Genomic DNA, 27,198 nt, shown 5'->3' with positions numbered 1-27,198 from the left:
GAAATAAAAATAATAAGAATGGAATTAAAAATGAAACGTGTCACCATTTTATTCGTTTACATTTCGTTTCTTCACCAGCACTTGCAAGCAATACCATATCACCACGGCCCATCACGATTCCATAATGAAATTATGAAATACAGTATTAAACAAAAAAAAAAATCAAATTGTTTAGTAGATTTCTTGTTTTTTCACGTTATTTAAAAGGTTTTTTGCAAAGTCAAATAAATCTCTGATAAAATCAAATCAAATTAAAGTTTTAAACACAAACGGCCTTAAGAAATATCATCTAATTAAAACAGAAAACTCAACTTACACAGAGATAAACATCGAGAAACGAGAAATGGGTAAAGAAGATACACTCACACCACCGTTTTTTACCAAATTCAGCAACCTCACCACCATATAAATACCTATTTTTGAATCCAGGAAGGCCTCTTTGAATTTTGGATCTCTTTTTCCTTCACGAGATATCCATGGCGTTGAGATCCTCTGGTAGAAAGCTGTCCTTCGAGATTCTAAATGGAAGTAGCTCCATTGAAGAAGACCAGTTTTTGTTTTACCGATCAAATTCTGATCCGATCGAGAAAGTCTCCACGAGTCGGAAAAAGAAGAAACACAAGAAAAAGAAGCCACCTCTTGAATCTTACTCCATAATTCGTGAAGATCCGATCACCGAAACGAGTTTCACCGATTCTAATTCCGTTCAAAATGTTACCCGAAATGGAAACGTGGAGAACGGGAACGTGTTTTTGGAAAACGGAAGCAGTAGTTTTATTGCATATGGAGGTGGAGGGAGTTTGTCCTGTACTGTGAGTGATGTTACAGAGGTTGCGGAGTGTCACAGTCTGTATAACAACTGTGGTGGAGAGTTGAGGCAGAGGAATGTGAGTAATGGCGCCGGAGGAGGAGTAGGAGGAGGAGAAGAAGAAGAGATGCTATCGTATTCGCGGGTTCAAGAGAAGGAGATGGAGGAAAACGGAGTGGAGGTAAGTTCCGTGGACAAGCAATGGAGGAGTGAGCCTAATGGGAGTGCTATTCCTACTGCGAAGTTGGAACCTGCCGAATCATTGGATTGGAACCGGCTCATGGCGGAGGATCCTAATTGTAAGTGAAGGCAATCATCGAGCGCTACTCTCTCTCCCTCCGATTTACATCTCAGAATGCTATAAATGCTAGGAGTTTATGTTCATGTAAGGTGTTTTAGAAATCCGACTTTGAAAAAGCATGGGCTCATTTTTTTGGTTAATTTCTTACTCCGGAAACTTAGTCCTGTTCTGCTTGCAATTAATAAGCTGTGGAGAAACGTTTGGATGAGATGATAAATGCTCATCCTATGAATGCATGCATGCTTATCCTCACTATTCAGGGATCAGATCACAGGCACTCATTGACCTTGTGGTTTATATTGAAGGATTTCGGGCCCAGTTCATTTTCTTTTGTTTTTGCTGAATTTCTTGTTCCTGAGTCACTGTTATGGCTGCTTAGGGGAAAATGGTGGTGTAAGTGACTAAATATAGAGAAACTTAAAATTTTTTTTGTTGATAATGAACTAATATACCAATGTCAATTGGATTCATATTTCACTTGTTTACACTATGTTTGAAATTGAATATCAACCAAGCCATCTGCATTACATATGCTACTCTGTTTTCTTCATGCATATTTAGCTCTCTCTCCTGATAATTATTAGTTCCGTATTTTCTTCCTGATATGTATGATCGTCTATACTTCGTTTGTCATGCTATCAAAATGTCCTTGTTCATTTGCATCTTCATGCTCTAAGGGTTTTGGTGCTTGATTTTATGTTAGATCTCTTTTCAGTTGAGACTTCGCCAGTGAAGTACTTTACCGGTGAAATGTATAAAGGAAATTCATTAAGGAGCACAACAACTCTTGGCAGTGAAAAAGAAAGGGAGAGAGTGTATGATACTATCTTTCGCTTGCCATGGAGATGTGAACTGGTAATCTCACCTTTCGTTTTCTTACTGCAAGAAAGCTGGTGTTATGCTTTGGCAATCCTTGCTTTCAAATTTTCTGTTTGTTTTAATTAAGATAAGTTCCCTTGCATTGTCATGCTTCATTAATGCAACAGTAATTTTGCAGCTCATAGATGTCGGCTTCTTTGTATGCTTGGATTCATTTCTATCACTGTTAACTATAATGCCAACAAGGATTCTGATTACCCTTTGGAGAATAATAAATACAAGGTTAGTCATAGATTTATATTTGTGCGCATGTGTACTTATGCAACTCATAATTCTTTAGCAGATTTACAAATTCATTAACCTCGTAGCTTCTTAATAGTTTAGTCGAAGGATGACTTTCTTTCTCGTTCACCTTCTTCTGTTTCTTTTTTTGGGTATTGGGGTGGGGTTCAGCTGTAAATGCTTGTATTATACCACTACCAATATATACTAGCTTAGTCAGTATGTCTACCGTCACAGTAAAATGAAAATGATTTCCATTAATGCTGCCACATTGATGCTGCTGATGCCCATTTTATGTTAAAGTTTCTACAAGAGAAATATTTTCAGTGTGATGCATTTTTAGATTATTACTAATATTAACTTATATGTGGTGGAGCTTTTTAAAGATTTCTTGCTTGAAATTGCTAAAATGCAACTTATGTTTTGACTTGTTCTTGCTTATATTTTCTTTGTCATTGCCTTTTTACTTTCCATTATGGTGTTGGATGTGGATTTATGGAAATATAGAGACAAATATGTGGCACATTGGCTCAAAGGTTCAGACTATTACTCTTTTTTAAGTAAGCAGGTTCACCTCTCTGCTAATTGATTCTGCTTTTGATAGACTGGTGGTTTAAAAAAAAAAAAATGGCTGTTATAGTTTGATAGGCAATAATGTGTCAATAGATTTGAACTTTTGGTTTGATATACATTATCCTAAACTAGTGCTGCACTATCGACATAGAGGTTATGAGTTAGAGAGCGTCTTTGTGGTTGTAGAGTTAAAAACATGATGGAGGTAAAGTTGAAACTCCACCGTGGATTGTGAGTTCCATCCTCGTTGGACGCTAAGAATCTATGGTATCATCAGAGCTTTATATTTGCAATTCTGTTCACAAGCGGACTAAGAGTAAATTTATAATTTGGTGTAAATTTGGACTTGGTTGGGTTTGATTGATATGTTTAATGTCTTCAGAATCTTCTCTCTGTTACTTAGGTTGATAATGTTAATTGAAATAGATTTTCAGGATATTATGATTATTGAATTAGAAGCTGGTCTTTCCTGTTCCTGGTGGGGGGTTAGTGAATTGAACTTTTTCAATGAACTTTGCTTTGGATTGGATCTAGAAGTTAAGCGATGATGGTTGGAGGCATATCTGGTTAATGTCTTCCTCTTTCTCATTGCTTGGACCTATATTTAACTTATCGACAAATAAATGCCTTGTTTTTATTATAAACTTGTGGTTGGAGGTACTCCTGCTCCTCCTTTTGATTTTATTATAAACTTGTGGTAACTTAAATAATCACAAAATAACCTAACCATGCTTGTGGCAGGCAGTTCAAGAAGCCTTCTGCAGCAGAGCTCTCTGATGTTGGCTGCTTTCTCGTGTTGGTTTCAGGTGTTGCTCTCTTGGAGCGCACAGGTATACAAAGGATATACTGTAATGTACAAGTTTGGAATATTCTCTCATTTCTGTATCCAACTTTTATGGCCATTACTTTCAAGGCAGAATCAGATCCCGCTGTAGTTAGAGCATTGGATGCAGAATACTAATATCTTGTTTGCTTGTTAATGGTTACCTTAGACATCAGCTTAATATATCACATGATTCGAGGTCAAGGAACAATCAAACTCTACGTGGTTTACAATGTTTTGGAGGTGAGTTATAAACACAACTATTAGAGATTTGTTAGGAATTCCAATTTCTCAGGCCACTTCTAGAATTTATTATATAATTTAAAGCACATAGATCTGTAATTCTATAAACGTCCTTTTGTGAATTGCCGGTGCATCTCAGCATTTATCAACTCATGAAGTTCTATTCATATCACCTTGGCTAAAATATTTTTCATTTCAGGGGTGCACGTTATTGTTGTCATTGCACAAACCCCCTATGCTGTATCTGGCATTTTGATAGATTCAAAAGCTTTCATGTTAAAATAGGATTTAGATCAACATTAAGACTGCCAAATAAAACTAATGAAATATTACCAGTGTAGAACTAGTTGTATAGTAACAGATATTTTTTGGCTTTAGATGGCCTTCATACCTTTTTATTAAAAATTGGAACCATTTTTCTATCTTCCTCTAATCTGTTATTATGGAGATGCTTCCATCACCTGAATTAATGGTTTCAAGGACTAGTATATCCCGGGCGTAACTCTGACACTGCCTTCAAAATTATAATTTTTGGTCATAGTTTTGATTTGACAGCTGATTTATAGATGCATAATTGTATCTTTATGCAGATATTTGACAAATTATGCCAAAGTTTTGGTGGAGATGTGTTGGAGACTCTGTTCAACTCTGCTGAAGGGCTTGCTAGTTGTTCAGATGAAGACTCAAAATTCTGGATTTGGAGATTTATCTGTGATCAGGCTTTAGCTATTGCTTTTTCAAATATCCTTAATCTCAATTGTTTTGGTCTTTTTTTGTCATTGATTTATTTTCTCTATATTTTTTCCTTGACAATCCTTACTTCTTCATTCTTTCATTTTATTAGCTCAGGCAATCACTTTATCAACTTGTATTGTTGCACATAATAATGCCTTGCTGGCTTTGCTGGTATCCAATAACTTTGCTGAGATAAAAAGCAGTGTCTTTAAACGCTTCAGCAAGGATAACATTCACAGTTTGGTGTATTCTGGTAAGTTTTCTACCTTGCAGGTATCAAGTTTTGCTTCTGAATGTGTTTCTAGTTGTTAGATATCGAAGGGGGCATTTTCGGCTGACATCTAAATGGTTTTGACAGCTTTACTATGTTGACCTTTTCTTTGCATCTTCATATAAGGATTAACCTGATTGTATTAATTCTTATTTCTTTTGATGAATAAATTATCCTACCTAAAAGGAAATTTCAGTTTTGCCTGTGTGAATATATTTTTTTATTTTTCCCACATTGCTGTTATTATGTACCAAAGGTCATGGAAATGCAGTTATTGCATTTTATATTTCATGCATTTTCTTGTGGTGTAATTATTTAGTTTATGCTGTCTCATGTTTTTTTTTGTTTTGCCATTTCTTTCACCAGATTCGGTAGAGAGATTCCACATTTCTGCATTTCTCTTATTTGTCTTGGCTCAAAATATTCGGGAGGCTGAAGGTCCTTGGTTTGAGAGTTTTCTTTTTGTAAGTTAGATTTTATGCCCTTAATGCTTTAAATGGGAGAAATTATGAGATACCTTATCTGAATTTATTTCCCTTGCTGACTTCCATATCTGATCTGAATTTTGTAGAATGCTTTGATGGTTTTCTTCTGTGAGATGTTAATTGACATCATAAAGCATTCATTTCTAGCCAAATTCAATGACATAAAGCCCATTGCATACTCCGAATTTCTTGAAGAGCTCTGCAACCAGGTATTATATTGTTGCTCTAACCCTTCAGAAAATAATCCTTACTGTAAATTTTGTCTTACCTTTTTCTGTTGGGTTACATTTTTTTGTACAGACTTTGAATATTCAAACGGAGAACAGGAAAAGAAATCTTACTTTTGCTCCTCTAGCGCCAGCATGTGTGGTAATGCTCGTCAAAACCATTTATATTTACTGGCTATCGATGTAGGCATTTGCGACCCTTAGATAAAGGGCTAACTGTGATTCAAAGCACTGGTATTCTTGATGTTACTTTGATAAGTAGAACACAGTTTATTTTTTATGATCCATCCAAACGAAAGTTTCCAGTTCTTCAAAGCAAACATGCTAAACAGGAGGGAAAACTAATGATTTTCACCAGATACTGTATCTGGAATTTTAAGCAACGCGTCTTCTTTGCTGAATCGTTTTCCCAATTAAATTCTAAAATTTAATACCTTTACGCATATTAACCCGAGTGTCCATAATATTTTTTCAGGTAATCCGAGTACTGACTCCAGTATATTCTGCTCGCCTTCCATGCTGTCCTCTGCTATGGAGGTTCTTCTGGATGATCCTCTTATTCGCTGTAACCTACGTAATGCTTACAAGTCTAAAGGTAATGATTGGCATGGGCCTACAGAAGCATGCCACCTGGTACGTGAATAGGTGCAGAAAGAGAAAACGCCATCTTCACAATGATTAAAATACTAAAATAACTATAGAGAACCACTTCACGAGCATTTCTCATGGTCATCACTAGACAGCGTAAGCTAAACCAGCCAATCCATTTGAGTTTCACAGGGGTAATATTTCTATTCCCTTCAATTTTGTTACAACTTACAAAACGAAATATCATTCTGTGATGTATAGTACTCTTCCAAATTTTTACAGTAGAAAGCGCCTGCCTATTTCTTTGCCTTTTGTTTTGTAGCTTAAGAGAGAAAAATTACATGGTCACAAATTTTATATGCACAAGATTAATTACAAAAATGTTTCATATAAACAGAAAATTCTTGGATTTTATTGTTAATTATAGTAGTAATAATATCAAACGATTGGTGTTTCTATTTGCCCAAAAAAAAAAAAAAAAAAAAAAAAAAAAGGAAAAAGATACTGTTAACAAAATCATTGGGGAAAGCCTATGATTAATCATTATAGTCTTAGGTGGGATGGACATGCACACCGTTGTCCAACTAGATTGCCAGTTGATAAACGCGGAAAGCCGGAAATTCGTTGAATTCTCTGATCGGTCTAACCACTACCTTAAAATCCATGCTTTTCTTTTTCCTTTACTATCATTTTTTAGAGCGGCTTATAGGTCGTTTTCATAAAAAAATTTAATCTTACTAATATATATATTTTTTTATTCAAGAAAGAGAAATTCTTCTGATTAGACTCGGATTCTTTGAACTAGAGAAAAATAACAAACAAATCAACTTATCAATTTGAATTAAAAAACATTGACTATTTGTAGATATTAAACTTGATTTTTTTAATTAGCTGAAAAGATCAAATCTGCCCTTTTTTAATCTTGCTAAATAAATTTGGGATCTAAATTGACTTTTATTCCTCTACTAAAATAGTGTTTAGTTGGCTTATAAATTAAAAAAGTACAATAATCTACTTATAATTAATCAAAAGTTATTAGTAAGCTATACTTATTTTTTGTTATCTATTTATTATTTGTTTGAAAATATGTGTGGTTTAGAGTGTTCTTCTATTTACAGATATCATCACTTTAGAATGTTAGGAGTAATTAAATATTCTTCTTCAATTTTATCTTTATCTATATTAAATACAATGGCTATTTTTATAATTTTTTAAAATCAAATTAATGATGTGAGATAAAAGAATCTGTATGAATCCGGTACTTGGTTGAACTAATTTAGTTAAATAAATGAATATTTTGTTATAATACATGGGAATTGATGTTTTCTTAATCACTATACAAAAATATTAAATGAGACTAAATGGAGTTTTTTTCTAGAAAAGATCAATGGAGTCCTTCACATTTACTAATTTGACCGAGTAAAAAGTTTATATTATGCTAGTAAGTTGTAAAAAAATGTCAACACTGCCTCCTTCCTTGACAAAACCTGGAGTACCTTCATTAAAGTAATAAAATTTCAATTATTTTAATCCACTTTATCTATCAATTTAAAAAATTAAGAAATTAGTTTTTTCATTTCATAATTTTTGTCATACTTTTTTTTTTTATTTGTCCCAAATTATTGTTTTGTTCCTTTTTTAGAAGTGAATAATATTTTAAGTTTATTATTTTATTCTTATTTAATATGTTTATTTCTCTCTAAATATGTTAGTCAAACTACTGCATTATTATGAATCAAATCTATATATAAACAAAATTAAAATATCAAACTTTTAATTTTTTTTATTTATATATTAGCCTATTATTTTGATTATTGAATAAATTTTATAATTTGATTGATTTCATTAATTTTAATTAATTTTACCCAAAAATATGTTAATCTAAATTTAAAAAAATGAATTAGAGTTCTGCTTTTATTCCTCTTATTATCACTCACGTATTCTGCTCAGAGTGATCATTTTTCGGAGTAAATATAGGAATTCCTTTATATGCCGCACTCTTTTTTTTTTTTAAATCTATAGCTTTACAAATGAAGACCTTTCATTATGTCCCCATAAAGTCAAAACTGTCCCTGTAGTTATTTCTTCCTTTTTTGACATCATTCAATTTAAAAGGATATTGCTGACATTTACCGCCCATGATCGAAGGGTAAATTAAGATATGCGATTTTAAGATTGCTGATATATTGGAGAAAATTGAGGTCTATTAAAAAACAGAATCTTATTTGTCAAACTTACAAAAAAAAAAAAAGAAAGATTATTTTCTTTTTTACACTTTACTAATTTTTCTCTGAGTTAATTCTTTTTTTCTTAAATAATCAATTATAAATCTGGTACAGGTTCTGTGATCTGAAGGACATTTCCATTTCTAGCCTTTAGATTATTAATTATATTAACTGCAAGAAATTGTCATATGAGGTTTATTTCCGGGACAACTATCATAATTTGTCATTTTTTATGCTTTTTTTTATACTTAACAAATAAATTTCTATGATTATAAGTATTTTTAAGGCTTATAAGTTAAATAGTCTAATATTTTAACTAATTTTAAATATTAAAATCAAACTATGGAAAATGAATTATTGGAAAAATATCTTTCAAGGAAATGTTTTTGTTTGGAAAATAAATCAAAGAAAGCCTTAAATTGGAGCTTTGTTTCTATTTTTTTCACAACCTCACTGGCTTACTCAAAGTGGCTCAATGCAAATAAGAAAAATAGAGCTTGCAACTTGAATAGCTGAACGAGATTTACCATATAAGCTATTTTATATTATTTTTAAATATTAAGAAAAACAATATTTAATTTTGGTAATATATATGTTTTTTTTTTTTCTTCTATAACGAGAGAGAGAGAAAGATATACATTCACCTTCCCGCCGCTGGTAGGCCACTTCTTTATGCGAGTACTGAAACACTGCTTTCACAAAGATTTCTCTTTCCTTATTCTTTTTTTTTTTTTTTAAGATTTATTTAGTTTTATTTTTCTCTCATTCAAACATTCCTTATATCATTCTTTTCACAATCTTAGCATCCTTTTTCTTCTTTTCTCTTTTCTTTTTCTGCTCTGCTCCTGCTCTGTTTCCTATTCAACCCACAACTCTGTTCACAAACTGAGCAATTTTTAACTGTACTAACATCAACTCGATCTCAAAATCAAGCCAAATGGTATGAATTCTTTTCTTTTGGGTATTTTCATTTCTTACTATTGCTTTTCTTTATTAATTTCTTGTTTTGGTTCTTCAACTCAAAGAGCAAAAAGTTATCAAATTGGGGGAAAACAGAGCATTTGATACTTGAAATTGATTGATTTATTATTTTGAAGGCATAAAAATGATTTTCTGTTTTGTTTTCAGATACCTAATTGAAATTAATACTTAACTAATTTAGTTGTTATTGAAGACAGTTTGCCTAATTTTTGTTTTTAGTTAATATATTGAATTGATTGAGATTTGTTTATATTGATCAGGTAGGATGCAAATTTTATATAGAGAACAAATCAGATTGGCTGAGTACACTGTTGAAGAGCAAATTCTTTGGTTCTTGTGTTCATCATCGAGAATTTAGAAAAAATGAAAAAAATGTATTCTGTATAGATTGTAATATTGGACTTTGTAGGCATTGCTTGAAAGCTCACAGTCTCCATAGGCAACTTCAGATCTGCAAATATGTCTATCATGATGTTGTTCGTCTCCAAGACATCCAGAAACATCTTGACTGCTCCAAAATTCAGGTTCTTTTAAATCTTCTGCAACTATTTCTTTTCCTCAGATTGATTAAGATCTTACTATGTAATTTCTGCGCAGACATACAAGATCAATGGTGAAAAGGCTGTGCACTTAAATCCGCGGCCGCAACCAAAAGATTCAAAACCATCAACAAAAGCAAAATTTGGTGCTTCTTGTGAAGCTTGTGGGAGATACTTACAAGACTTGCCTAATAGGTTTTGCTCAATTGCCTGCAAGGTAATAAAGATTAATACACAATTTAATTATTTCTGCTTAATTGTTTTATTTTCATTATGTATTGATGTATGCAATTTTTTCAGGTTTCAACAGTTTCAGTAAAGCCTAAAGACCAAAAGCCTAAATTGATCACATTTTCAATCCAAGAATTTCCTAATCTTTCTTGGAAAGAAAACTACAATCAAGAAAGAGAATCAAGTGGTGAGATGGAATCAACCCTTTCTTTAACTGATATGTCTGAGGAAAATCAAGAATGGTTGATTTCAGCATTGAAGCCAAGAAAACAATTGCACAAAAGAAAAGGAATTCCTAGAAGGGCTCCTCTCTGTTAATTTCAAAACAGTCAAAAAATCTATCTTCTTTAATTTCTCTTTTGTCTAATCATATTTTCATTGTCTCTATATGCAATTTTGTCACATAAAAGTATGCATTCAATTCAATTAATAAGAATATAGATCTTTAAATTGGTTTTGAGATTTGTACAGAATGAGTCATGAGGTATGCTAGTTGAAAACAGAAACTTTTTGTATGTATCCATCTTGATGGTTGGTGTTAAATTTGTATTGAATTGAATATTCCCCTTCTTCTATATACTAATTAATCTAAATTTCCATTCTTGATGGGAATGTTCTTAATTGGTTGATTTTCTTTGGCCGTCATAGATGGCAAGTTTTGTCGCAATCTATGTCGGGACCGTGGTGGTGAAGGAGGTGGTGGCGGTGGTGGTGTCACACTTATGTTTTTTTTTTTCTATGGTAGTTGAGTAATTGGGACCCTCATCTCCTTGCGTTATGGGAACAATGTTATGTTATATCAATGTGGCAGACAAAAAGAGAAGCCAAAGAAAAATGGGTTGGTATTATAGGAAAGAATCCTGTGAGTAAACATTGTATTGAATAGTTTAAATCCAGAGAATTTTGGACATGGAAAGAAGACTTGGAAATTAACCAACCATACCATTCTCCCATACTCCTGTGAGATTTTATGTGCAGAAAGGTATTGACATTTTGTGCACAGAGTAAATGAAAATGGAATTTTTTTTTTTTTTTTTTTTTTTTTTTTTTTTTGTAATTTCACGTTATGAGCTTCGGTAGGCCAATGAGATTAGTAATTTACTAGTTGTTGCCATTCCTAGGCTTGGGTGTGTCTTTTTGTTTTTGTATTGTATTCTTTTGGACTTTGCTTTTAGGTTTCATGATAACAATTATAGATAAAGATCCTTTCATTCAAAATTTTTTAAAATAAAAAAAAAAAAATGATAAAGAATGATTAGTTCTGTTAAGAGAATGATAATCTTTTTAGAGAAAATTATTATTGTAACCAATAAAAATTTTTCTAGGTTTTCCTTTATTTTTAAAGAATAGAGAAAATGACGTTTGTAACCGAAATATGCTGTGTGCCTCCGCCTACCTATTATGAAAACCATTTTTGACTAAGAAAACACTGCTTTGTAAACATTTTGTCCAATATGCCCTTATAAATGGGAAGGCTGAAAGCAAAACCTGTGTAAACTCTAGCTAGAGGGTACAAGCCCTTCTTATAACAATTTCAAATGCGATAAAACTTTTCACTTAATCAATATACAAAATAAATTCCAAGTTTAATTCAATTTTCATAAAATTTTCCTGCAAATAACTTTTTTTTTTCAAAAAAGAATTCAACAGGTTGAATAATGAAATAAGGCCAAGTCATTGAGTGAATTCTTCCTTTGTACAATAGTTTGCATGCCGACAGAACTTTTCACAATTCACATGGAGCTATTAGCTATACCAGCAAGCCTTTTTTCTTGGTTGAGTTACAACTTGCAGCCTGTTTCTTCTTCATCCTGGAACTGCACAAACGACATTGAAAGAGAGAAGGAGGAGCATCCCCATCCTTAATGTTGTTGCACCTAGTATGCTGCCAAACATGGCAAACATCACATGCCACCATTCTTTCTCCATCATCATCCTTTGCCCCACATCTACAATCCACTGTCCAATCATTATCCCCACCTTGATACCTCATCTTTGTACCCAAGTCCAGTCCATGCCCTCTCACCCAAACCTGCATACCCTGCTCCACACCACACTTGACCAAATCCTGGTCCTCCTTTGTCACCAATTCACCAATCTGTATATCTTTCACTACAAAATTTTCCATTATACAATAAGTATCTCTCAATGCATATTGCACTATCATTTTCAGCTCACAAACTGTTGTACGTTCTTGAGCCGTGACTATTTCACCTGGAGGCAATGGCCGAGTTAGGTCATTCACTAACTCATCATAACTCGGTCTAACTTGGCAAATTAGTCTTAGTAACATGTCCTCGTTACTGCTCTTAAATTGCCTCTCCTTAACAAAATGTTTGCTGTCCAAGATTACTTTTGCTGCTATACTAACTGCATGATATTCAGGGTACCCCATTAAAACATTCTTGTACAAGTAAAGCAAATCCTTGTAAACATCTAATCCTGGTTGTGGAGCCAATGTATTATTAGTCCGTGGCTCTACTTTCCTTTCATCTGTAACTGCATCAGAAATATTTGCAAGTGAAAATTCTAACAACCTGCTAGTATTAGTTGCACGTAGAATAATTTTATCGCCTACAATAACCTTATCAATATGTTTTAAAACACAATCGATCAAACCAGTATCACCAATTTGACCTCTAACTGAATCTCTCAAGTCTTGGCGAAGCATTCTAGCTCCATTTGTTTCCAGACTTTGAAAAATTACTTTCACTGCATACTCCAATCTTCTCGCAGGCCATCTAGTATCCAATTTAGCAACAAAAGAAGCAAGCGACTTATGGTCATTTGGATGGCTTTGCAGCTTAGGCGTTTTGGCTTGAGGTTTTATGTCTGTTGAGGATTTTGACAAAATTGAAGCCAATGCTACTGCTGTTTTTCTTTGGATAGCGGATTTGGACTCAAAAGAAAGCATGAAGTGGAATAAATCACTAATAGTAACCAATGGGGTCTCACTAACTTTTATATAAGTTTGAATAATTTCCTCAATCAATTTTCCTTGTCTTTTTGTGCTGGACTCATGAATAATCTTACTAAGCTCTAATGAGCTAAGGATTTCAATAGCTCTATTGTATTGCTGCTTTGTGACACCAAAGCTTCCACGGTATAACTTGTAACCCCATTTACCAAACCAAGAACGCCCATATGCAACTCCATTAAGTAATCTAAGGTCCATGGATCCCTCCTTTGACATATCATGAACTGAAATATCCCTGAACACAAAGCAAAAATGGGAAAAGAGAAAACAAGAAATCAAAATTGAAGTTAATTGAAATCAAGCTATTTATTGGTAGAAGATTTTATCAGTTATTTCATACCGAGTTTGAAGAATGTCGCACATATTATCCCAAAGACTCATGAGTTCTTCTCCTTGAAGATAGCTTAAATTTGCTTTAGTTTTGATGCAAAGTAAATGGCCAAAGCCATTGCAGTGAATGACACCGTGTAAGAGATGGGTTTGTAGTTTAAGGGACTCTTTCTTTAAAGGCCTACTCCATTTACAATCCTCTGGAATTATGAGGTGATAGTTTCTTTTGGACACAAAATGGTGACTCCAGCCTAAAGAAATCCACCAAAGGCCAAAATTCAATTCATAAAAGCAGAGAATATCTTCAAAAAACAAAACCCCAAATAAGAATAGAGCATTGAAACATAGTAATGTAAGCGACAATGAGTTGGAACTAAATCCACCAAAAAACTGAAGCCTATCTAAGAAACCAATCGTCAAGCTGAATCTCATACCAGAAAGTGAGATATTACAAATTTCGCAACCTAACTCCATAGTATTATTACAGAACCAACAAAAAGAATTTGAAATGGAAATATTGAGACCAAGAACCCCAAGAATTCAAAAATGTTCGTGTAGAAGAAGACCAATAAAACAGTAAGTTTAGCAAATCCAAGAATTCATAGAACCAAACTTTCAAACACAAAAACTGCACAAATGCAAGTTAAATAAAACTTCTAACAATTAAATAAACCAAGAAAATCAAAACGAATCCAAATTCAATCGACAAAAAGATTGATCAAGAAACCAAAATATAGACACACACGTACCAACGAATCTGCAAAGGTCACAAAGAGACTGCGACGATGAAGAATCCTTCATGTTCTCCTCAACGATGTAGAGAGGAAAAACGACGCCGCTGGATTCACTAACAAGCAAAGCACACCAAACTGAATTTCCACCAATACTATAATCTTCACTCTCTGCGCATCGTTTAAGAAATTGTTTGATGTTCTCTCTAAATGAAGCGCGAAATTCCATCATCGATGATTCCGTAGAGGAAAAGTGAGAAGTGGTGAAGATATTTGGGCTTCTTTTTCTTTTCTTGCAAGCTTCAAATACGGTTATCGCCATTTGATTTGGGAGAAAACTGAAACAAAGTTGCAGAGAGATAGAGGGGGGTAAGCCATGGGCTCGGAGAAAGGAGAGCATATGAGGTTTTAAAGGACGATTTTACGACATTAGCCCTCTTTAGGCGGGAGAATTCAATGGATTTAGCGGTGGTTTTTTCGTAATTTCATATTATAGAGTAGTAACTAACTTCATTTTTGTTTGCTTTTTGCGGTTTTGCTGCCGTCATACTATTTGAAGATTCTTGTGGACCATACTATAGGTCATCTGAAAATACAGTTCAATTTTATTATGTAGCATTTCCCCTTTCTTTCATTCTTGTTCTTTATATAGTTTTGCAAAATCTGAATGTATTAATGATCTTAGTTTAATTTTTTTTATCAGCAAATTTAATTTATTTTACTAATATATCAGAAAAAAACTTAACTAATCCAAGCCAATAAACTTCCTAATATACTCAAAACTAGTCTGATCAATGAAGTATATTTATGTTTTCAATCTTACATAAAAAAATATTTACAGAAAATTACGATTATAAACGACACAGTTCACTGATGAGCTACTTATTTTATGTGTTTGGTTAGGGAAAAATAACTAAAAATGTTTGGTCAATGTTGTAATTTGATTAGGTGTCTTATTTTGGATTGCTAGTCTACCTTCTCTTTTTCATTGAAATAAAAAAAATCTAGAAAAGTTATAAAACTAGCATCTATTAATTAAGAACAGAAAATACTTGCTTGATATTCCTATCCAAAAAGAGCAATGTTAAGAAATCTAGTGTTTTTATCACAAATGATATTTCATTGCCACTGGATGGACTGATATTAAGCAAAAAAAAACATGCATGTCTTTTATATCAATTTAGTTATGCATGCCACGAGGAAATAAGATGTGTATTGTTGGAACCCAACAGGACAAATGATTGCCTCGTTGATATATTTGAGCTTCTCTATTAAGTATTAATCTTCAACCTTTTCTTTTACAGCTTTTTGGATTTTTCATTTCATCCTCAGTGCGGTACTTTTTCATTTTAGTGTAGGAATGTAACATTTATTTCACTAATTTATGCCTGACAACTTGAACCTTCTTTATGATATCTTATGATAACTGAAGTTTATAGAATACTTCTTTTAGAGCAATTTTTTTGGAGATGAGTCATATTGTTGTTAAGTTTGCTTCAATATCAGTATGAATATGCCTTTTGAAAATCACATTTCTGCCACAAAGTACTAAATCCCATGTTCATTCGTCACAACGTGCAATCAATGCCACAACAATAGCCAGTGCAAGTAGGTGGCGTCTAGAGAAATGTCGTTTACTTCAAAACTACGCGGCGTTTGCATATTTGATATTTCTACGTCAGGAAAAAGGAAACTAAAAATCCTTTAATTGCATAATCTGTCTGTGCTTGCACAGAGAGAGATCTCTTATATATTATATACATATATAAAACCCAAAAAAAAAAAAAAAAAACAATGTTTGCAATAGTCAATGCCAGAGAAAGAATTATGTCTCCAGCACCACAAGCTATACAGACTTCGTATCCTGCCTTTTTATGGACAGATAACAACAGGGCATTTATGCCAAATTGAAAAAGAATCAGATATCTATAACCTTTGCTTTCATTTATTAGGAATGAGAAGGCCAGAATTGGCTTTGTCATGTATAAGAAGGGAATGTCAGTGCGCAAAAAGTTAGATTAGAATTCTCTTCTCCTGAGCTTTGCTGCTAGCTTACATACTGTAGCAGCCACTCCAGCGTCTGTTAATATTAGCATATGAGTAATAGAATAAAAAGAACTAAAATGACAAAGTAAAATCCAATTTACAATAATGTCTTTTAAAAATGAAAATTAATTTTAATGACAAGGAGTGATGGTTTTACCTTAATGCATTCGTGCAAGTCATTTTCTATTGTTCTGACATGGACCTGCACAAATTGCTAGATTCATTAGAATCTGGAAGCTTATTCTTGACAATATAAGAATGGAACAGTAATGCTAAAATCGATTATAAACAATGATGTCTCGTATGTAATGCTTCCTCAGCTTAATAATGGCAGTAAGTCAACTCACTTTGAAGCTATGGACCCGCATATATTTAGAAGTTTCTGCAGTGTTGTTCTTTTAAGTTTCTTACCTCAATGATCCGTTGATAAGATTCAATTTGATCGCTTTCTAGACTGGCCAGAATGACAAGCCCGGCTGCAACTGTTGAGGGCCAGTAACGAAGATGCTCGGGATCTGATAGTGCTAGTTTTGCAAGGTATCTAGCCCTTTTCTCCACCTCTGCATCAGCTCTAGCAGCTTTTTGATAGAACCTAAGATCCATTAATAAAAATAAAATAACATCAAACTCAGTAGACTAGAATAACCTGGTTAAAGAGGAAATGAAGTATGTTTATGACAAAGATGCAAATCTTACTAATTCCTAATACATTGTGTCAACGGAAAAGAAATTACCACATGAAGTTTTGTATAGTCGGCAAGAAGCATTGGAAGTTGAGAACCTCCTGCACCAACCACTCCATGGCTACTACTTCAAATCTGCTGTACACATTGCTCTCTATGCGGAAATTCTTTTGCCTCACACTGAAATGCAAAAGTATAAATAAAAAATAAAAATAATGGAACCTTGCAGCTAGCAATAGATATTTCTGCTAGTGGGGTGATTTGGCCATCAAATAAGTGCAAAAAATCTGAAGGAATGGATTCAGATTTGAACTGTGATCTCATAAACAATGACAGATCAAGAAAATAATATGCCCATAATTGTGAATATAAGACCGGTATCTTTCCGAGTAGTTAGTGATCATGGAAAAATGAGGTGAAGATAATTACGTGTTGTAGGGCTGATTTTCCTCAATTCTGGCAGCCAATGTAAGGCAGGCTATTCCGACAATCTGAAGGCTCCTTTTATTCTTGAAAAATCCTTTAGTTAGGAATCTATCCAGAAGACTAACTCCAAGGAACATTGTCTCAAGCTGAAACTCCTTTGCAGTTGATTGCTGCTTATTCAAAGCAACATGAACCATTAACGAGTGTATATGTATGTGATCGGTAATGCAAATGACAAATTCCGGCTATAAAGACTATAAAGAAGTTTATGGGTGATTCAAAAGATAAAAATAACTGTGTAAAAGATAATTATTGTATACAGAAAACGCCTAATAGTGTAAAGAAGATTTTTCTTTGTTTTGAACTGTTGATGTTGCAGTTTGCAGATGCTCCAAAAGCAACGCCGTTGCCTGCGGCTGCTCGATACATATTCCATGCAGTTAAAGGAAAAAAATGTAAACTATGAAGGTACGGAAATTCATACTTTGGGATTAGTTTAGCAACACACTTGCAACGTGTAAGCGTTTTTGCAACTACTAGTTCAGTCATGAAACAGTTACAGTGGAAAAACGGCAAGAACACCCTCAGGAAAGATTTCTACCACTGCAACTTTACAAGCATAGCCAATAGAAAAGGAGAAAATCGAGTTATATATTTTGCAGCCAATGGGGAAACTCGGCTCCTGGATCTAACAACATTGTCTGCTAGAAAGAAGGTATATAATCATCAGCTTGAAAGCCCTATACAACATTATGACATTGTGACGTGTCATAAGTAGATTGGATATCCTATGGTAAACGTGAATGCAGTGCATATTTGCCCTCTGTAACAGAAAGAACTTGCTAGCTGTCATATTACATGCCTTCCCAAACGTAAATAGAAACAATAAAAATGTCACGAAACGCCGCATCCGATTAATTAAGTGTTCAATTATACGGCGATGAGCGCGATGAATAAGTCAACAAAAGCTAGACGGCTGGAGAAGAAACTCACCTCAACGATCCAATGGACCATCCGGTATCGTTGCTGAAAGATGAGGTCGCCGTATTCCGTCGTGGAACGGTAAAATTCGACGTAGTCGTACAAAAATAGTTGCCTTCTCTCTCTTTCCCGGAACCTTTGATAGCTCTCCTCATCTTTTTCATCTTGGAACCTCACAAACTGGAAACAAATGAACAAACGGATTTGAAAATTATTCGAAAACATATTACACGTGTTTGGCAGCTTAGAAAAGGAAACGCAAGAACTATATGTTTGCATAAAATTCCAACCAAAAAATCTTTACAAAAAAATGCAAAATAGTAACCAATAACGAATGAGAATTTGATATAAAAATGACAAATTATAACTGAAATTCCCTAGAGAAGTTATGATTAAAATTAGCTAAATCAAACTAGAGAATTGAATAGACAGCTATGCATGACAGCTTTGGTTGGATGACAGTAAAAAACTGGAGAAACTTACGCTAGATTTTCTTAGGTACTCTGCTTCACTGAACGAGGTCATTCTCATGTCTAAAGGAACACTTGATCGCGAAAATTGCTGTCTAAACTCGAGCAACAGTAAGTAAGTACGCGAAGGTGGAAAATCATCAGATTTTTCGGAGAATTCGCTTCCAGAATCCAAGAAAATCGACGGCGTGTAGTCTGAGAAATCCAGGTCCGACGAACTCTCCAGGAATAACTCTGAATGCAGCTCCGAGATCGCCACCTCGTGACTAGAAGAGTATTCAGCAACAGCACCGTCGTATGAGAAGTGCTCTGCACAAGATAGATCAGCTTCAAGTACCGAGCTCTCTGGCTTTTGCTCCACCACTGAGCCGCTAATGGAGACTGCGTCATTTTTTGAAATCTCAGAGAGCTCTGTTTCACGTGCTCTAATATTGCCTACTTCAGTTGTTTTATTTGACAAGCACGATTCCACACCGGAAGCAATAGACACGGCGTCATTCTCCTTACTCTCGAACTGTACGATCTCCAAATTTCGCTGGACAGAGGAAATCTCCGATTTGGTAACCGATACAGAGGCTTCGTCAATTTGAATTTCCTTTGATTTTTCAGTTCTCTTCTTCAACTTTGAACTTCTTCTCTTCTCAGAAACAACACATTCAGCTCCAGAATTGGATTCCACACAAGACAATTCACTCACTTCTACTTCATTTCCTTTCCTCTCGCTTTCTTTCTGCTTAGCATAAGATCTCGTGATCCTTCTAAACGGATCTTCTTCAATCCCCCCAACTCCTGGTTCACGCAATTTTCTCTTGCTTGCTCTGGATTCAACTGTAACTCTGCTTGAATCGCAGGACACTTCATCGCCAACGCAACGACAAGAATCCGCCGTCGAAGCAGAGAAACCGCTGCTCTTTCGAGGACAAGCAGGGTTCAAAGGCGATATAAGAATCGGAGAGATCTGAGATCGAAGTTTACGACGACATTTTGTTCGTTGCTTCTTCGTGATGTATGGCTCTGGTTCAATCTTTGGCTTGAGTTTACTCGAACTAAGCTTCATTTTGTTTGAATTTCAAATTCAAAGTGCACGAAAAGAAGTTTTGTTTTGTTTTGTTTCTCTGTTTGAGTTATTAGGAGAAAATAAGAGGGAGAGATGTGGAGGTGGTAATGGTAATGCTGAGCAGAGTTGAGTGAAAGCGGTTATGGACGTTGGCAGTGAAGTGCGTGGGGATGATGGGGATGGTTTTTATACGCTGTGTGTGGACCACGTGAGAGTGAGTTTCTCATACACGACTTTTGTAGTCTGCGGCCATCAGCTCGCCATCTCCTTGTTAGTGGGGTAGAATGAAAAATGCTTACATCAGCTTCCCTCCAGCTTAATGGATGTGGAGAAAATCTAGGACCATTCGATTAACCGTGGGAGGTGGGGCTCCGTGTGAATTGACAGTTCAGATGGACTGAAACGCTGCCTGTGAAATTATAAATTTTTTATCGAATTTTATTTTTAGATTTTAATAAAGTGAGAATAGAAAATATTCATATATTATCATAGCCGAAGTGTAGCTTGCCCAAAAGTTCCACATTATATTCAGTGTTGTTTTTTTATTTTCTTCCCCTCCTTTATATTCCCTCTATCTTAAATTATAAATCTTTTAAAATATCTATATATTCCCACTATCTTAAATTATAAATCTTTTAAAATATCTATATAAAAATTAAAGAAGCAACTAATTTTTACAAATTATATTAAAATGAAAAATAATTTACTAAATTATTATTATTTATCTCAAAATCAAAATTAATTTGTAAAAATAATTATTATATTTAATATCAATAAGAAAAATATTGAAAAAATATTATTTCCTACTCCTTAAAATACTCAAAAGATTTATATTTTCAAACAAATATAAAATGACTTATATTTTATGATGGATGAATACCTAAAAAAAAAAAAAACTCTCATACCTCTCATTTTAAGAAAATTTTTTCATATCTGTCCATGAGAATAAATATATATTCAATTTGATAATTACGAGATTTTAGCAATTCACATAAAGTTTATAAACTTCCATCTAATCACTAATTGCTTTAATGTAAAAAGTTTATAGATTCATTTTATCTCTGTCTGTTATTCTTTATTTTTCATTAGTCTTAATGTTAGAAAATGTATCTAAATAGGAGTATCTTCCATTAATATTTTTAGAATTTATTTTTCTAAAACAATATACAAGTAATAGTTTCTACTATATCTTTTTTGAATTACATAATAAATTGTAGTCCTCATGAATTTCAATTTCCATTTCATTTAACTTATTGATAAAAATATAATTAATTAATAAGAAATAGCAACATAACATTAGTCAAGCTAAAAAATCTCATTAAAAACATCAAAGGAAGAAAATCACTCTCAAGTATATGGGCACTTAGATTTTTTTGTTTTTTGAAGTTTAACAAAGTTGTCATCTAGCCCAATTTTCATCATTTTTAGCATAAATAAGATTTTTTTTAATAAGAAATTATTTATGAAGTTTTCAATTTCCATGTCACGTAGGAATTGTGTTAGATTCTTCTATTCACCATGACAATTATTACAAATTTATGTAACCTATATATTATTTTTAAATATTATTTCTTTTTAAAAATAGCCTATAATATTATTTCCATACATCACCTTCCACGAACGAAAAAAAAAAAAATTAATGGGGTTTATAATATTTCCCCTGCCAAGCCCTTTTACCAAGACTTACCTACCGTTCAAAATTAACCCAAAGGCACAAATGTTTAAATATCAACCGATCTCCTCCTCCTCATTTTTTTTCAAGTAAAACTACAACGCGAATGCATAATAGTTGACGAAGTTCCATTTTCTCCTTAACTGCCTGCGTCGATCTTTCCCCCATTTTCAGTCTCAAGCATTTAACCAGTCGATTTCATCTGTACTCTATTAGTCCACGTAGGTCTCTTTGTTTTTCAAGTAAGTCAGTTCTTGGGTTTTGTTTGACCTCTTGCTTATTGACTTGCATATTGAAAATTTGCTCTGAATTTGATTGAAATGAAATGACGATTGAGTTTGTAATTTTTATTTTGTTTTTACAGTTTCCCATTGCTGAGTTTTGATGAGAATTTTGGAATTTTATATACCTATCATGAGGACAAGGTTTTCTTTCAGTCTGAGAACTGTACATTCACATGTTAGACCACCGGCCCAACATTGCTTTCTTTTCTCTCTGTGAATTGGGTGTGTGGGACTGAGGGAGATGGGGATATTTTATTCATTGGTTATAAGAGCTCAATATAGTTGTTATTATTTACGTTAATTTCTGAATAGAATTCGATTAATTCTGGATACTTCTTGACCAAAATTTCTTTGCTAGGCCAAAATTATGATCCTATCTTTTTTCTTGTGATATTAAGAGTGACCTTTAGGCCTTTGGAACTCATTGCAGTTGTGTGATTTACTTCAATAAGATAATGCTGTGTGTTTCTTGATGAGGTGGTTGAAATTAGATGTCCCTTTTATATATTTGTTTGATGTAGCTTTTGCTATATTCTGCTGTAAAACTTGAAACAGTTGTCTTTCTTGGAGTTTCACCTCAGTTTGGTCTTTGGAGAGTGATTTCATTATGTGATGCAATTATAAGAATCTGTGGAACTTTTCTTGCATCATATTGTGATTTTTGAAGGATTCTTTTTGCGTTGGAACAGACATGGGTTTGGCATCTGTTAACATAGAAAGTGAAGGCATGCAATTTTGCATATTTGATTTGAGGAGGGGACAACAAGAAGGGCTGGAGCTAGATAAGATTTTATTCTTCTTTCCAGCTGATTCGCCCCTGTCAAAACAACTTTCTGTCATAGGGCTTGGTGAGGGACTCATCACATTTACAAGGTATAGATCAACTTTAAAGCTTGATGTACAGAGTTCTTAACTTCTAATGATTTATGTGATAGTTGAATGGTTTAGCATTGAACAAATGCATTTTTTTATGAGTAATTTCCCCACTTTCTCTTCAATTCTATTACCATGATTCCAGAGGACTGTCTCTCTTAAGTTTATCTTTTACTGAATCTTCTTTTACTCTCTTGCTATCCCAGTATTTGCTTGTCATATGTTGTAATTTACTATGAGGATTCTTTTTCCTTTCCTTTTCTTTTCTTTTCTATTTTTTTGGATAGGGTCACTAAATTATTTATATTTTTTCTTCAAAATTTTATTGAGCCTATCAATTTGTTTGTATATATCTGTTTGTTAGTTGGTTTAAGCTGTAACATTAATAATTTGCAGAATTTTCTCTCCAGAAGCAGCATGTGATGTCATATTAGCAGAGAGGCATTCTCATGTTTTTTTTGAGGCAGAGCCAGATATCTGGATGACGATGGTGCAATACTTGTTCTCTTTTCTTGTGTTGATGATACTAAAATGTTAATTGCTTCCTTCAATCCTTGTCATGTTGCTTTGCCTACACCTTTATTTATTGTTTCTTTATTTAATTTATACTTTAAATCTGGTGTCTGTTCATTCCTCTACAAAATCTATTTAGTGACAATACAAAATAAATGAATAAATAAAAAGATGTCAATCTATTATTATATTCTTCATTCCATTTTGTAAACTTCATGCATACAAATTTTAGAATCTAGACTGCACATAATAAGCTGTTATTCAATCTTCTCACCCACTATGAACCTACAAGTTTCCTTTGCCATTGTATTCTGACAATTGTCTTCAGTTCTTGGTTTTTTTGTGGGTGTAATATGCTTTCTGTGGTAGAATATTATTATTTTATCCTGGAGCTGTGTTAATGTTATGCATTTACAGGTGTTTCTTTAGTACAGTAAGTAATATATGTCTTTGTCCATCTGTGAACTATCTATCTATTAAATGATATAGTTACTAAGGTTTTTTCCATGTTTAACCCTGACACAGGTAGTAGAAAAAAGTGTGGAGTCAGAAGCCACCTGGCGGATTGAGGCATTGAGAGAGGTTCTTAAGGAAGTTCACTCTCTATTTATGATGTTCCATGGATCTATAAGAGCAATCCTTGATAGAGAACCAAGTGGAGGACTAATTCGTGCTCATTTGTACCCTTTCATTGTGGATTATCTAAGTGGTAAGACATTATGTGGTTGTATGTCAACTAAGATTTTGGTAATTTAGTTGTTTTTGTTCCAAATTTCATAGAAAAGTTTCTAATTGTCAGCATGTCATAAGTGGACTCTATTGCACTTCTGCTGCTGGGGAATGCTGAAGTTTCTGTATCAAATAGCATATATTGATTTGATGAGCCTCCAGATTATTGTTGAAGTTGCTGCACCTTACTTGTAACTTTTTTTTTGAGCCAGATTTTCTTGTTGGGAAGAAACTCCACTTACCTTCATTTCGTGACTGTTTAATGAAGCGCAGAACTGTGCAGATGTTGACTGTTGGGAGAGAGGCTGCAATTGAAGTTCAGGTTGCCCTCTAGGAAGTGTTTTCAGTAGTCATATGCATGTCAAATGCCTAAGCTTATTGATCATTAACTATTACTTACGCACATACTACACCAACTATTAAAAATTTCTTCCTCTTCTTGTTATCCTTTGTATGTGCATCTCTGAGACTTTAGGTCTAACATGTTTATACACATGGAACCCGCATATTTATAAACTGCAGACTTCAAATTTATCATTTCTAAAGATTTTCTTTTTCCTTTTTGAAAAATACTTGATGGAAATTCAATTTTATGTATTAAAGAGAACATGGAAATAATGTTTTAGCTTATAGGAAATTAATATTAATTTTGTTGATTTCGCCTGTTTTGGCAGTTGCTTGTCAGGATACTAGAATCTAGTGCTGGGACCACGCCTTGCTACTCATTGATTTTGTTCAAGGACCTGCTTGTATCCACAACAGTCTCTCCGGTATGTTCCAATCTCCAAAACCATTTTCTATTCACAGCTTTCTGAATGACACTACACTCGGTTCTCTTTCTCTTAAAGTGCAATTTATTCTCAAGAATTAAATCACACTGGTTTCTGTCATAATTTGACAATGGTGTTGCTGGGGATTTTTATCGTGTCAAATTTCTAACATTCATTACAATGCCCCCATTGCCAGGATGAGACGATAAATTTATTTGCATATGCTATTCTAAGGTTGACCCCTCATGCTCTATCCCCTGGAGGAAGTTCCTGGTCTTATTTACTCAGAGGAAAAACTGTGTCCCATGTTGATACAGCAACTACCTTGGCTCACCATGGAGCTGCTTCAGAACATAATTATCAGTTGCATGATAATTCTCCTAGCCAAGTTGATGGGTATGATGTTAAAAGGCCCTTACAGAAGAACCAATGGTCTAAAGGAGCAGATGGTTTTCTTGTCACTGATATTTGGAATGGAGACAGGGATAGCTCGACTTCTGCCACCCCTACAATTTGGCTGCACCAAACACAAGAAAAAATGTATCTTTGTGCCTATCAATATAGAGAGCTTACCTTAATCCTTCTGATACCTGTTTCCTCCATTTATAATAGGGAGCAAGGTATTTCCCTGATAAAGCGGCAAGTTCTTGAAAATGTAAGTGCCTTCTTTTCTCTAAATTTTTAACTTGGTCAGCTTTGGAGCTGTCCTAAATATTTATTCCGGTCATTACTGTTGGTCCTATTTATTTCCCTTTGATTTCATGATATAAATCAGGGTGCCTTGTTTCTCCCAATTGTGCTTATTCTGTTATCAGTGAATTTTATTTTTATAAAAAGGTATTCTCTACTGTATATCTGGTCCTCCTCCGTTATTTTCTTTTAATTTTTTTGGTGAACATTATACATATGTGAGAGAGAGAGAGAGAGAGAGAGAGAGAGAGAGAGAGAGAGAGAAATTGACCAAAAGGCACTAAGCAGGTGTGACAGTTGAAATATGTCGTGTAAAAGTTTACTTCCTCATCAGTCACTTGATGAGGTTGTATAAATTCAAATGGATATTGCATATAAATCTGAGGCATCCTTCTTGATGCATCATCAAATGCTCCTTTTGCTCTAGCATTCTATGAAATGGTGTATCAGGTAGCGGTTGAAATTTTGCTTAGTGTTCTTTATTCCATCTGTCTCCTTGAAAGTTTACATTTTTGGATTTCAATGATATCCATTTAGTAACTGCACCTTCATTTTCTTTCTTGCTGGATGTGTTAGGCATCGCTTAATATCTTGAAAGTTGAAGAGAGATTATCAAAAGGATGGGGTGGTAAGAATGCTTATCATGTCAAGGGTTATCGTTACTTACTGGTTGATGATGAAAGGAATATTTCCAGGGCTTCTCCACCTGTAAAGGTTTCAACCCTCAGAAAGGTAAATCACCCTTCAGTTCTGCCCAGTTAACAGTAACTTGCCTGGTTTAACATGGCTGGACATGGCAGCTTAGTCTACTGTCAATAATTGCGTTTCTTCTTTTGGATGTGGTTCAAATATATAATTATTCTGAACTACCTAAATAATAATGGCAGTAGCAAATTATGAAAAATAGATCTTTAATGTCATCTTACAGCTGCATTTGTAATCATACGTTAAAAGTGAATTTACATTTTATACAGCACAAGTAAGGGATCTACTATTTTCTAGGATTTTATATAGGTTAATTTAAATTGCTTTAAGTCAAAGTGACAAACTTAAGCTTTGCAAATGAGTGAACCGAATGCAAAATCAATGCTCCAACCAGGTGATAATATCCGGAAATTGACACTAGTAGGTGAAAGGGCTCTGTTGTTGGTGATGTTAAGACTTCTTCCTATGTTTAATTCAGGAATCTTTACTTGCCATGAGCAAGCTTATAGAAGAATTAGATTTGGAAAAGAGAAGAGAACAATGGGATAGCACAGACCACGAGAAAGATTTGGAAATTTACATTAGAGCGAAAAACAATGCCTGGGTGATTGCTCAAACTACAAGAGGGAAAGAGCTTTATATGGTGCTAGAAAAAGCAGACGAAACACTTCTTTATGCCTCTGATGCTGCAGAGAAGTTCAGCACAAGGTAATTTATTTTCTTCAATGATCTATTGATATTATGCAATTACATTGTTTCTTTCATGATCATCAACATTGTCTTGAAAGCTACATTATTGTTATTCACTCTGCTTTTATTTATTTATTTTTGATGATTTATATGCAGGTATTGTGGTGGCACTTTCTCTCTGGATTAGGAAAACCGTACCTATCTCATATGTTTGTATCTGTAAGCAAATAATCCATAGAAGGGGAACAATGTCCCTCTACGTTTAAAATAGTCATACATGTGTGTGCAGCAAATGATCTTCTGTTGTAAGAGATGCCATTTTGATATTTATAATCTGTAACAATGAGATCAAAATAGAAAGTCCATACTCTTGCAGGCAATGAATATTGACTAATACTTTCTCATTTTTATAAAATTTTCTAGATGGATCTTTTTTTTTT

At 33.9% G+C, this 27,198-nt stretch overlaps 5 protein-coding genes across 9 annotated transcripts; 3 read left to right on the top strand and 2 right to left on the bottom strand.

Annotated features, from left to right (window-relative positions):
* The first annotated feature begins 236 nt into the window (after positions 1-236).
* Positions 237-6,464, top strand: POD1 (POLLEN DEFECTIVE IN GUIDANCE-like protein). 2 transcript variants are annotated; one of them, XM_012216964.4, is made up of 11 exons: positions 237-1,107; positions 1,825-1,964; positions 2,107-2,210; positions 3,525-3,613; positions 3,776-3,849; positions 4,440-4,590; positions 4,670-4,837; positions 5,222-5,319; positions 5,427-5,549; positions 5,641-5,709; positions 6,043-6,464. In XM_012216964.4, exons 1-11 carry the CDS (start codon positions 477-479, stop codon positions 6,247-6,249), a joined length of 1,854 nt encoding a protein of 617 aa, XP_012072354.1. In that variant the 5' UTR covers positions 237-476; the 3' UTR covers positions 6,250-6,464. The 2 variants fall into 2 exon arrangements, with proteins under 2 accessions (XP_012072354.1, XP_012072353.1); XM_012216963.4 differs by having other exon boundaries at positions 240-1,107; positions 1,813-1,964.
* Positions 6,465-9,015: 2,551 nt separating this feature from the next.
* Positions 9,016-10,737, top strand: LOC105634154 (PLATZ transcription factor family protein). Its single transcript, XM_012216962.4, has 4 exons — positions 9,016-9,320; positions 9,622-9,885; positions 9,959-10,117; positions 10,201-10,737. Exons 1-4 carry the CDS (start codon positions 9,318-9,320, stop codon positions 10,447-10,449), a joined length of 675 nt encoding a protein of 224 aa, XP_012072352.1. The 5' UTR covers positions 9,016-9,317; the 3' UTR covers positions 10,450-10,737.
* A 947-nt stretch (positions 10,738-11,684) lies between these two features.
* LOC105634289 (RING/FYVE/PHD zinc finger superfamily protein) lies at positions 11,685-14,555 on the bottom strand. The gene is made up of 3 exons (XM_012217124.4): positions 14,188-14,555; positions 13,449-13,689; positions 11,685-13,343 (listed from the first exon to the last, which is right to left on the bottom strand). Exons 1-3 carry the CDS (start codon positions 14,489-14,491, stop codon positions 11,882-11,884), a joined length of 2,007 nt encoding a protein of 668 aa, XP_012072514.1. The 5' UTR covers positions 14,492-14,555; the 3' UTR covers positions 11,685-11,881.
* Positions 14,556-15,891: 1,336 nt separating this feature from the next.
* Positions 15,892-19,971, bottom strand: SDS (Cyclin family protein). The gene is made up of 7 exons (XM_012217123.4): positions 18,789-19,971; positions 18,318-18,485; positions 17,328-17,494; positions 16,950-17,078; positions 16,627-16,807; positions 16,373-16,417; positions 15,892-16,249 (listed from the first exon to the last, which is right to left on the bottom strand). The coding sequence occupies exons 1-7, from the start codon at positions 19,830-19,832 to the stop codon at positions 16,217-16,219; spliced, it is 1,767 nt and encodes a 588-aa protein (XP_012072513.1). The 5' UTR covers positions 19,833-19,971; the 3' UTR covers positions 15,892-16,216.
* Positions 19,972-21,532: 1,561 nt separating this feature from the next.
* On the top strand, positions 21,533-27,173 carry LOC105634152 (vacuolar fusion protein CCZ1 homolog B). 4 transcript variants are annotated; one of them, XM_020679342.3, is made up of 10 exons: positions 21,533-21,725; positions 22,478-22,661; positions 23,058-23,151; positions 23,700-23,883; positions 24,116-24,225; positions 24,578-24,673; positions 24,870-25,328; positions 25,940-26,095; positions 26,547-26,776; positions 26,915-27,173. In XM_020679342.3, the coding sequence occupies exons 2-10, from the start codon at positions 22,480-22,482 to the stop codon at positions 26,943-26,945; spliced, it is 1,542 nt and encodes a 513-aa protein (XP_020535001.1). In that variant the 5' UTR covers positions 21,533-21,725; positions 22,478-22,479; the 3' UTR covers positions 26,946-27,173. The 4 variants fall into 4 exon arrangements, with proteins under 4 accessions (XP_020535001.1, XP_012072350.1, XP_089572760.1 ...); XM_012216960.4 differs by having other exon boundaries at positions 21,534-21,746; XM_089716634.1 differs by lacking the exon at positions 21,533-21,725 and adding an exon at positions 21,911-21,929.
* Positions 27,174-27,198: the final 25 nt, after the last annotated feature.

Source organism: Jatropha curcas, chromosome 11 (genome assembly GCF_041381405.1).
Source record: "Jatropha curcas cultivar XTBG-Jc1 chromosome 11, XTBG_Jcur_1.0, whole genome shotgun sequence".
Classification (NCBI taxonomy): Eukaryota; Viridiplantae; Streptophyta; class Magnoliopsida; order Malpighiales; family Euphorbiaceae; genus Jatropha; species Jatropha curcas.
This window is presented reverse-complemented; position numbering and strand designations above follow the sequence as displayed.

What these genes read in the sequence shown, in the direction of transcription:
- SDS (XM_012217123.4), bottom strand. Translation starts at nt 19,832, where the DNA reads ATGAAGCTTAGTTCGAGTAAACTCAAGCCAAAGATTGAACCAGAGCCA. An exon ending in TGGTCCATTGGATCGTTGAG is followed by an intron (nt 17,495 to 18,317) that starts GTGAGTTTCTTC and finishes TTGAATAAGCAG; the next exon opens with CAATCAACTGCAAAGGAGTT. An exon ending in ACTTGCACGAATGCATTAAG is followed by an intron (nt 16,250 to 16,372) that starts GTAAAACCATCA and finishes TAATATTAACAG; the next exon opens with ACGCTGGAGTGGCTGCTACA.
- POD1 (XM_012216963.4), top strand. Translation starts at nt 477, where the DNA reads ATGGCGTTGAGATCCTCTGGTAGAAAGCTGTCCTTCGAGATTCTAAAT. An exon ending in TGCTCTCTTGGAGCGCACAG is followed by an intron (nt 3,614 to 3,775) that starts GTATACAAAGGA and finishes TGGTTACCTTAG; the next exon opens with ACATCAGCTTAATATATCAC. An exon ending in TCACAGTTTGGTGTATTCTG is followed by an intron (nt 4,838 to 5,221) that starts GTAAGTTTTCTA and finishes TTCTTTCACCAG; the next exon opens with ATTCGGTAGAGAGATTCCAC.
- LOC105634154 (XM_012216962.4), top strand. An exon ending in TTGACTGCTCCAAAATTCAG is followed by an intron (nt 9,886 to 9,958) that starts GTTCTTTTAAAT and finishes ATTTCTGCGCAG; the next exon opens with ACATACAAGATCAATGGTGA. An exon ending in TTTGCTCAATTGCCTGCAAG is followed by an intron (nt 10,118 to 10,200) that starts GTAATAAAGATT and finishes CAATTTTTTCAG; the next exon opens with GTTTCAACAGTTTCAGTAAA.
- LOC105634152 (XM_020679342.3), top strand. Translation starts at nt 22,480, where the DNA reads ATGGGTTTGGCATCTGTTAACATAGAAAGTGAAGGCATGCAATTTTGC. An exon ending in GGACTCATCACATTTACAAG is followed by an intron (nt 22,662 to 23,057) that starts GTATAGATCAAC and finishes AATAATTTGCAG; the next exon opens with AATTTTCTCTCCAGAAGCAG. An exon ending in GCAGAGAAGTTCAGCACAAG is followed by an intron (nt 26,777 to 26,914) that starts GTAATTTATTTT and finishes ATTTATATGCAG; the next exon opens with GTATTGTGGTGGCACTTTCT.
- LOC105634289 (XM_012217124.4), bottom strand. Translation starts at nt 14,491, where the DNA reads ATGGCGATAACCGTATTTGAAGCTTGCAAGAAAAGAAAAAGAAGCCCA. An exon ending in TGACCTTTGCAGATTCGTTG is followed by an intron (nt 13,690 to 14,187) that starts GTACGTGTGTGT and finishes GGATTTCTTTAG; the next exon opens with GCTGGAGTCACCATTTTGTG. An exon ending in TGCGACATTCTTCAAACTCG is followed by an intron (nt 13,344 to 13,448) that starts GTATGAAATAAC and finishes CTTTGTGTTCAG; the next exon opens with GGATATTTCAGTTCATGATA.